The sequence below is a fragment of the Belonocnema kinseyi genome, chromosome 10, assembly GCF_010883055.1.
Source record: "Belonocnema kinseyi isolate 2016_QV_RU_SX_M_011 chromosome 10, B_treatae_v1, whole genome shotgun sequence".
In the NCBI taxonomy this organism is placed as follows: Eukaryota; Metazoa; Arthropoda; class Insecta; order Hymenoptera; family Cynipidae; genus Belonocnema; species Belonocnema kinseyi.
Genome location: NC_046666.1, coordinates 83,696,432 through 83,707,026, shown reverse-complemented (window position 1 = coordinate 83,707,026; position 10,595 = coordinate 83,696,432). Strand labels below are relative to the sequence as shown.

Genomic DNA, 10,595 nt, shown 5'->3' with positions numbered 1-10,595 from the left:
TGTGCCATCTGGCGGATACTCCTAACGGGATCAAAGTATGTTCAGACACTCACCATTTGAGTGACCACCGCCTGAGTGCGATCCTTTACGGTCGAGCTATCAGCGCCTTCAGCTGTCAGTCACAAATTACTCGTGAAAACATGTGCTTTTACGCAGTAGTTTTATTCTTTGTTCTACTTTTTTTTACATTGTCAAATTTGTCATACCAAACTCGTCAAATTTACGGATTTCGAGGTGGATTTGCCGTGACGGAGCGCGTAACGTACACTGATTCGCGGAACTATTTGTCAATGACTAACGTTGAATGTAATATGTGCTTTTTGGCCGTTTGTATTTTTTCATTATACCATGTACGGTCGAAAAGAAGCCTTTCTCAAACAGAACATTCTTCAATCGCACGATGAATATCTATGTTTTCGATCAATCATCAATTTTACTTATACATAAATAAATAAAAATATTTATATAGAGGGTGACCAGACGTCCTTCTTTTTGATGTTTGTCCTTTTGTCCTCCTTTTTTGTCTGATGTCCTTCTTTTTCAAGATATTTGCGATATTTGCATTTTTTATTGCGCGGACCTAAATTTTCTTCACAACTTCTACCAGCGAAGCCTTAGCTCGAGAGGAATAAAATTCGTCGCATGACCAATGACAAATTTACTTAGATTAACCTCATTGTTCACTACGTTAGCGTTCGCGCAGCACTTCTCTCTAGGAATTGTGCTTATTGAAACTGCGATGGGAGTCCGAGACCGTGTCGCAAGCTGAAAAACGAATAGACCTCTTTTTTTAACGTTCGTCGATGGAAAAAGAAGTCCGTTAGATTTTCGACTGCGCAACGGCCCGGAGTCCTACTACTGATCGTATAAAAAGCCATAACCTGATATATATTCGGGTTGTGTTTCCCGTTCCCGTTCTTCACTTTATTATTCCAATGACTGCAAAGGGGAAAGTGTTCCTATGTCTCTGTCACTGTACAAATCTAACGTAAGTACCATTGCAAGGTGACGTTTAATTAAGTTTTTTAAGTTTTATTTTGAGTTTCTTAGTCTTGTAAATAATAATCTGTCGCTGTGAGTTTCATTTTCTATATTAATATTCACAGGTTATAATCACAGGATAATCACTTTTAATTTTCAAATAACGCGCCAAATTGGGCTAGGGGCGGAAAAGAAGTAATGGTGGGTGGTGGTAAGGAGTGGGGTGTCCTGCTTTTCCTACCCAGTCGTCTGGTCACCCTGTTTATATAGAAATCTATTCATATAAACTATACTTGTATAAACCTTGTTTCACAAAATGATGTTTTAACTAATTCCAACTAACCGCGTTTCGCTCGTCTTGTTTGTGCGGTTTTCACTTGTTTAAACTTTCACAAACACGCATAGCTGTTTGGGTGCGCAAACCAAGATTTTGTCAATCGTATACTTATTTTATTATAGTGTTTTTATGTGTCTACGGTGGAAAGTTTATAGTTGTTGTCTAACAAAAGTGTATAATTAATATAATTCTACTTCTGCGACAGTGTCGCAATTCATTTTTCATGGAATGCGTTGTACCGAGTAATCCGTAAATTTCACGAATTTGGTATGATAAATTTGACAATGTAAAAAAAAGTAGCACGAAGAAAATAAATTCTACCTAAAAGCACATGTTTTCAAGATAAATTTACATTTAAACAATTTTTAAAAGCTGTGGTATAAGCCGAGGTGTTTGTTTTTATCCATTTTACCTTAGACAATGATCAGCGTAACGATTTCTTCATTTTTCGTAATTTTACAAGTATTTAGTTAATAAAAAATTACTGACCATCGGGACAAAAAAGTGTTATGGAGGTTTTTTGTTCCTAATAACATAGTTAATCGATCCCAATTTGCTTTTTTCCTTGCGTTTTGTAGTGGTCGGTCAAATAATTTTTTCGTGCATCTTTGTGGGGGTGCGCCGCTCGCCTACAGAGAATTCACGCATTTTTGAAACCGCACTATAGTAGGTAATTTCGCAGTGGTGTCAGAACGCGGATATCTCTGGCATGCGCAGTACACTGGAGCGGCACCTATTTCAGTAGCCAATGGGAGGTTTTCGGGAACTTTTCAATGCGGAAATTTGCACTTAATTATTTTTCACCAGTCTGCTAAAACAAAAAACAATCTAATCGCCGTATCGCATTTACCATAGTCAAATTATTGTTAAATACTTATGATTAATAAAAAGTACTCTTGCATATTGGTTATATGATATATTTTTCTGTTATCAAGGATCATCATTTTACTTTCCTTATTGTTAATTTGCTGAAAAATAATAAAGTGCAAATTTTCGCAATAAAAGTTCTCGCCAAATTCCCATTGACTATTGAAATAGATGCAGCCCTCAACATACTGCGCATGCCAAAGATATTCGCGTTCTGACACCACTGGTTGTTGGTAAGTTTTAAGTCTTTCACAGATTTCGCCATTTTTGTATACCCCGTTCAAACAGCCTTAAAACTTATATAAAGTAAAGGAGAACGAAGGAAATTCAGAAAGTGGTTTTGGCTATCGTCTTTTTTGTTCCTTCTACTTCATGAATTTTCACTAAAAATTTTCCAAACTTTCTTCCCCTTTTTAAAAATTTAATTTGAGGTTTCATTTGGAGATAAAATTGATTTATTTCATAAAATAAAAATGGAGTACAATTTTGATATAAAATGTAGTCTAAATTCGAATACACAAAATGTAGCCCATCAAGTATGACTAACGAGCCAACTGACCGTCACGACTGTAACCATTCTCAGTTTCTCTTTCAAAATTTACAAGTTCACAAAAATATTTTTGCCAAAAACTTAATATTTTGTGTTAAAATAAAAAACTTTTAATTGAAAACCATTAATGCAATATGGCTATTGATCACATTCAATTTAACTAAAATGATTTACAAATATGAAAGGAGAACGAAATCCAATTTGAGTCAAGAAATAGTGCTTATTGGAATTTATCCATTACATTTTTTAAAGAAAATTTAATTCAATAGTAATGCAATTACTTTATTTCATTTAAATTTAAATTAAATTTCTGTAGTTAAGGTAGAATCGTGAAGTTATAGAGTTGTACAATTGTCTATTAAAATGTTCACAGTTATTGAGCACATTGATCTATCTCTCCCCTCCCCACCTCTATCCTTTTCTATCTCTTTGCCAATCCACATTCACTTTCATTTATGTCAATCCCCTCTTTATTATCACTCCCTATCTCTTCAATATCTAGTCCCGGATCCAGTTACAGTATCGTGGCCTGTTCAATTTGGATGGAGCCACGAACAGGGTTGCCACATTGAGATCTGGAAATTGTACGCACGTCAGCAAGAAATTGTACTGAAAAGTCTGAAATTGTACTTTCGACCTCAGCGCCTCAGAATAGACTTGATCTAACAAGATTTTAGCGCGAAATTCAAAAGTTGATATAATAAAAATCTTGAGTAATGTCAACTATCACTTGTTAAAGTATTTCTTTCAAAAAATGATAACGTTTTTTAAAATTTATGAACTTTTTTAATGAAAAAAAATCTTTTAAAAATGAAAAATATTTTCCAAATATAAAATGTCAATTAATTATTCATGATGGAAAAAATAATGCATATAAAAGAGGGTTTGAAATGACGGTCTGTATAAATATAATTTTTTATTTTTATTTGGCGCGCCAATAGCGATTAATGAGGGCCTGCGCCAGTCAAGCGCAGTAGATCAACATGCCAAAGTTGGGATCACTGCTTTCAAGTTTAGGTTGAAATCCCATGCAAGCAAAACGTAAAATGAACAGCCAATTACAGAACACCTCTAGATTTCGGTCTTCTCAAATGTGTTCTTTCATTGGCTGTCATTGGCTCCATTTCTCTAATGGATGAACACGTGAGCCAACGAACGAATGATAAATGTGTACTTGCTGCTGTGATTCGTAGCGAAGCAAAAAGCTAAAATATTTTTTTTACAATTTTGTACTCAAATGTAGTGAAAAAAAGTACAATGTCGATTGTACTGAAAATTCGAGAGGCGTACTCACGTATTCAGCAGCCGAAAGTAGTACGCAAAAAGTACAATTGTACTCAATAAGGCAACACTGACCACGAAGGTTTTTTTTATGTATTTTGACCTGCTGAATCCAATTTTTTTGGGTGGCTCTTCGCTCAAGCGGTCCGTTTTTTGTTATGAACATTTTTTAACAATTAATAGGAAATTTGAATTTTTACCAAACAAAAAATTTTTCAACTTTTTTAACATATTTGAGTCGAAAAGGTCCCTAGTAATTTTTCTCCTACACCCATACTTTAAAAAAAAAATTGGCAAGGTTTTGAAAAATTTAATTTTTCCAGTTTTTGACGCTAGGTCAGATGTACTCCATACACTTTTTTATAATCCGAGTCTATGTCATATTTTCTTAACGTGTATATTATAATGAAGAAATATTTCCAGTTCGTTTAAACAAATAGCTTTAGAGTGGGACGAGTTAAAAGTTCAAGGTTTTCCGAGTCATTTAGCCATTTAGCAACGGTGACCGAGGAGTTTGCCAAGGCGCGAGTGACGCGGCGGTATACGCTCAGTCAGCCGCGCGCGCTCGGAAAACCTTGAACTTTCAACTCGTCCCACTCAAAAGCTATTTTTTTAAACGAACTGGAAATATTTTTGATGATAATATACACGTTAAGGAAATATGACTTGGACTCGGATTATAAAAAAACTTTATGGGCTACTTCTGGCCTAACGTCAAAAACTGGAAAAATTGCATTTTTAAAAACTTTGCCAATTTTTTCTCAAAAAGTATGGGTGTGGGAAGAGCCACCCAAAAAAATTGGATTCAGCAGGTCAAAATAGATAAAAAAAAACCTTGGTGGCTCCATCCGAATTGAAAAGACCACGAGACTGTACCTAGCTCCCGGACTCATCCACCATTATCATTTTCGATCTCCTTGTCAATTTCTTTGTCACTTTCATCTCTTCCAATCCCCGCTTGGCCACACGGTCGCTGTGTAGAACTTTTTCAACTTCACACGGGGAAACATTTCGACCCAGGGTCCTTGTAACTCAAATAAAAATTTTTGAAGTAAGTGATGGTTGCTATTTTAACTCCCATGTGATAATATTTGCGGCATCATGCGCTTCTACTTCTCATTCTCACACTTTTCCCCTTTAGCATTTTATCATAGATATCTCCTTTTAGCCGAGAAACTATGTACGAGACGCAAATATTGCTAAAGCGAAATCATTTGCCTTTGCAGGAAACTTTTTAAAGGGCATTTACATAATCTTAATCTCTAGTCATGGATGCATAGTGGAAATTTGAGTGAACCTACAGATTTCAACATTTTTTTCTACATCTCTCCGTTAGACTTAAGGGGTTACTCTACCATCTTTGAAGGTTTCGAAAATTTCGTTTTTTTAATGGAAAAATTTATTTAACATATTCAATTTTTTACATATTACAGAAGAGGTTAAACGTTAAAAAAAATATATTTTTCATTTTTATTTTGAGTGGAAAATCTGGCCGTCCTAGCTGCCGGAAGTCGACCCTGCTGAAAACTGGTTGACACGATATCTCTACTTTCAAGAGCCTGAAAGCAAAAATTCCGCCTGATTATTAAAAAGTAACCCTTCCGCTATAGCCGGAACCTCAATAAAAAAAATTCGACGAAAAATAACGAAATTATTGATATTTTTAAGTTTTTAACCCTTTTTGCAACTTAAATTGTTTTAAAAAACAGGGTAAATATGACTAAATATTTCTTATTCTGCTTCCGGCTATAGCTGTACACGTGTCGAATATTCCCTGAAAATTTTAGCTTGATCGGTCAAATAGTTTTTTTCAAATCATGTCAACCAGGTCGAAAAACATTGTTTCGAAAAAAATGGGATTTACTTTTTTCTACCGAAATTCTCTGTAAAAACAGTAATTCTGAAATTTTGTTTAGAAATTGCTTCTTATCTTTATTCAACAATGCGTTTCGCTTGTGTCAGCTCCAGTGGGGTGGTGTGGTGTTGATTGCCATGAAACGATCTTCTTTTCGGACGATCTGCTCGCTGATTCACGTTTCTTTTACTTTTTTTATCCATCGTTTGATGTGTTTCCATACAAACTTTCACTCGAGTATAAAGATTCGTAGAGCGTTAAACCGACTGTAAATGACTGTTCGAGATGGCATCTAAGACTAAAATTTGTTTGAATGTAAGCATCGACAAATATCTAATCAAAATGTTTATTGAGAGGAGAGATGAGGAAAGTATATATAAGCTGAACGTTTGGCGCCACAGGTTGACGCGACCCAGCACAGATCCGTCCACGAGACCCTCCGCGTATTCCGCCTTTTTACGGCTGTTCCCGGAATTTCTGAGTAAAATAGTGTTTCATTTATCATTTCTGCACATGTCTACTAAAAGAATCTGTGATTTTTGGAAAATCGATTTTTTCAAAAAAACATGGTAGAGTAACCCCTTAACTACTCCTGGATATTTTAATTTTCATTATTTTCAATGTTGCTGTTTTTAATTTTAAATCAATTCCAAAATCTTCGTAAAAAGACAATCTTGAAAATTGTTACAGCACCATAAAGCGTTTAGCATTAATTTTAGTCAAATTTGTCGAGGTTTTGTTGCAATCCAATCTAAGAATTTGCTTTTACTGTGATGATTTTGGTGCTAGTGAGTTTCTGATTTGTAGGGTACGAATACCTACCTTACAAATGATTGGAAATAATTTCACTTATTGCTAATCTAAATTTGAATTTTAAAATATACAAAAATAGTAGCGAATGGCATAGCCAAAAGTATTTTCAACAAAATTATATCAAAGTTGAGGATATTTTTGGATGGCTACCAATTCTTTGTGAATGAATGAGCTGAAAATAAAGACATCGCTCGCAGTTCATACATATTGTATACGTGTGACACTAAATTTACATTATAAGAAATATTTTCATTACTCACAGAATACAATAATAAACAGTTAAGGCATTAGACATATTCACATTTAGGGGTTTTGTCTGTAAATAATGTTTTGCACATTATGCCTGATTTTTTATCAAAATTGAACGTCACAGACCATAAAGTGCCATAAACAAAAATATGCCCAGAATATATGTAAATATAATAAATGGTTTCATTTTAACTTTCCAAAGTAACAGCACCAAAGTTAAGATTCAATATAAACCCCTTTGGCGAATAGATATTATCTAGTATTTTATTCTTTAAAGATCCAAATTCAAAGAACACTTTCTTATTTTCGATTTTTAAGCAAGAACTACTTGTTATGGTTAAAAACTAAAACATTTATGCAATTTTGTTGATTTCCGCTTCAGTTGTAGAAAGGATTATAAATGTTTTTATTCCTTGAAATAAAAGTAAGGCAGTACATAACTACTGTACATTTTAGATAGAGTACGCTTTTTTGGATCAGTGAAACTTTATTGAGGATCAATGATATTATTTTGGCTACTTGTCGAGATATCGTGTATTCACTAAAATATCAGCCAGGTATCGCGGATTTTCTAGTAGACAGTTATTGAATTTTCAGAGATGTTCACTAAAGCCTCCGTAATTAATAAGTCTTGCAACTAAAAAACTCTGAAAATTTTTCTTAAATTCAAGTGAATATATGCATAGGAAAAGCTATAGACTTTTGATGAATCTGGGAGTCGCATGATGATTTTACAACAAAATATACATGTCCCACAACACTGATCCGACCCGAGTTACAGAGCAATCTCTCTTGCAATCACTCTAGGTGGAAAGCTTCACAAAGTCATCGTGCATCACGTCCCATATACACAACCTAACTAATAAACCAACAGGGAGGTCCATGCGCAACTTTACCTCAACTATATCTACGAACCAAAGTTTTTACCTAGGCCTATTAGTATCCAGAAATCTATATATTTCAATAAATCGCCCTTGAGTTTATTAGTAACTAAGCTTTAATACATATTTAACCCCCTGCATAAAGCTTTTTCTATGTGGAGAAACAAAAATAATAGAGTATTATTATCGTAGAAGAAAAGACAAAAAAGTCTTACTACGTTCGAAGGTAATATAACATTTTTGAATTATCTATCCGCTTATCTCTTCAAACTTTCGCATGCATCGTATAACTAAGTTAAATAATAATGCTAATGAGTAAAAAAAATATAAACCTGAAATTTGTAATCTTTTTTTTTTTAATTTCAGCTATATAATTGAGATATAGGAAAATTTTTAGGTAAAGGTATTTGAAATCTGATGTATTATCAAATATTTGAAAAAATCTACGGACGCTCGTGTAAACATCTTTCATGTATTAACATCGGCGTTTTCTCACAGCACTATTACTTCCGCGTGCTGCTGATGAAAAGCTCAGAGGCGGCGACGCCGTTGAAATTCAAAATGCAAAGGCGAAAGCTTCAAGCACGCGGTACGCGATATATTTACGGGAAAGAGGAGACTTGGTAAATGGTGGCAGGAGTCCAGCCTATGTTACGAAAATAGCCACTGTAGCTTCTAGTGCTGAAGTCTGCGGGCCTGCCGCAGCTTAGAACCCAGTACCGTGCAAACCGGAAAACGAAGAATTCGGATCACCAAAGACCTCCGTGAGGTTCTATGAACGTGAGTGTATTTTTCTTTTACGCCGTGAAATCAAAAATTTTAATCTGTGGTGTTACTCTTCACATGAACGATAAAAAGAAACCTTTAGTTGCAAATCTGCGTAACAAGGAAAATTTGTGAAAACCAAAATCTGACAATGGTGATATTACCTTAAAATAGCTATAAATCTGGCTAATATTTGCTATAGGTTTCTAATACGTAGGTGCGTCCCAGTTAAAAGAAAAAAAAAGTAAATCCTAATGAAGGATTATGTTCACACATTATCGTCCATGTAAACATATACTTTCTTGACAAATTCTGACACGTGTAAAAACATTTTAATGAGTTTTGTGAACCTTCCGACTATTGGAATCGAATCCAAAAAATAATCGTATAGTATTCTAACTGCCTTTAATATCTCTTAAAAGTTAAGAACTAATAATTCATAAAATTTAGAATAATAAATAAAAAGTTTGGTACTCCCATTGGTTCAATAATTTCTCCGACTTAAGTGGCAATTGTTATGGAGGATAATAAAACAATAAAATCAGTAATAAAATCAGTTTTTTGGCCATAGAAGTAACTAACAGGTTGGTAATATTATTAGCAATTAGTACAGAAAAAGTACATATTCAGGTAGAATTTTTCATTTCTTTTCTGCTCGTCCTTTTAAAACAAAGTTGCAGTAATAAAAATTTAGTTGACAGAACTCTAGTTTTGTCCCAATTTTCATTTCACAAAGGAAATTTGTATATATTTAGGAATTTCGTTTATCTAAATCATTACCCACAAAAGTTAATTGAGAAACATATTACAATTAGAATTCAACAAATCGAAAGCAGGGAAAGTATTATTTTTCCTGCAGATAATCAGAAAGAATTGAAGATCATCACTTGCAAGATTTGCAAGATGACTTACATGGGACAGATCGCATTCAGAAAAATGTTTGTTTAAATAAAACGACCAAATTTCTCTGAATTCATATAATTGAGAGACACCATTGTTTTGCTTCAATTAAAAAAAGTTTTATTTTATTTTAAGAAATGGAAAATATTTGCCGTACTGACTGAAAAAAGTCATTTGTTTAGTACAAGTTGTTTGCTTTAAACAAAAAATTTACTTTCATGAAACAATGCATTTATTTAAAATCAGGTTCCCTGCGTTACTAACCTAAGATCTAAACTAATTATTCTTTTGATTAAATTTAAGGCATTGGCCTTTTTTCGGTGCTCTGTGATTCTACAAGTTCTGATTTAATAGAAAACTGAACATTAATTGAAAAATGGACACAAAATTTCTGGTGTTGGAGCTAGTTGAATTTTGGGCTTCTACTTGGGATAAAATTGAAGATTTCGCAGATGAGTAAATCTTTTTCAATTCTAACCTCTTTTCTTTAAGAATATGAATTATGAAATCGATTATTTGAGTCTATAAACAAAGTCGATTTGAAATAAAATAGTCTCAGAGATAGTTTGAGAGATTTGGGTCCTTTTCAAGATCCTTTTAGTGGTCGTTTTAAGAGTGGTGCGCCGGTAACATAATGTTCCTTTTGTCTTCGTCACGTACCGGGCGGGCAGAGTTATTTACAGTATTTGGTCGTGGCTAATCCGCTCTTCCCTTTTAAATTTCTCTTCAAATCATTAACACTTTTTTTTAATTGATGAATTTTCTCATTATACTTATTTATAATTATAACTTATATACTGATATACAATTTTCTAGTTGAATTCAAAAATGTTGTGTTTTTTAGCGTATCTCATTCCATTTACGAGAAACGTTCTATTAATTCCAATTTCAAGCATTAAAAAATTTTTTTTTTTAAATCTACTTCTAAATCTTAATCCTAAAGCTTACCAAAGGGCCCTTGAGTGTCGGCTACTTTATTGCGATAGCCTCTCTGCTTGTTATTTATGATCGTTGTCTTATTTCAATTTCGGAAAGGATATTTTAAAGCCTTCAGACCATTTAAACGAGCTTCCTGGACCTTTAAAAATATCTACTTGAGTGCCTGCGGAGAATTTC

The 10,595-nt window shown here is 33.8% G+C and overlaps 1 protein-coding gene across 7 annotated transcripts in view; it reads left to right on the top strand.

Moving 5' to 3' along the window:
• Positions 1-8,499: 8,499 nt before the first annotated feature.
• LOC117182184 overlaps positions 8,500-10,595 on the top strand; it is a 175,142-nt gene continuing 173,046 nt past the window's right edge. For 5 of the 7 annotated variants that reach the window (XM_033375244.1, XM_033375242.1, XM_033375246.1 and 2 more), the window contains exon 1: positions 8,500-8,594. In XM_033375244.1, coding sequence (XP_033231135.1) covers positions 8,589-8,594 — 6 coding nt within the window. In that variant the 5' untranslated portion in view covers positions 8,500-8,588. The other 2 variants (XM_033375243.1, XM_033375245.1) reach the window with 2 other exon arrangements.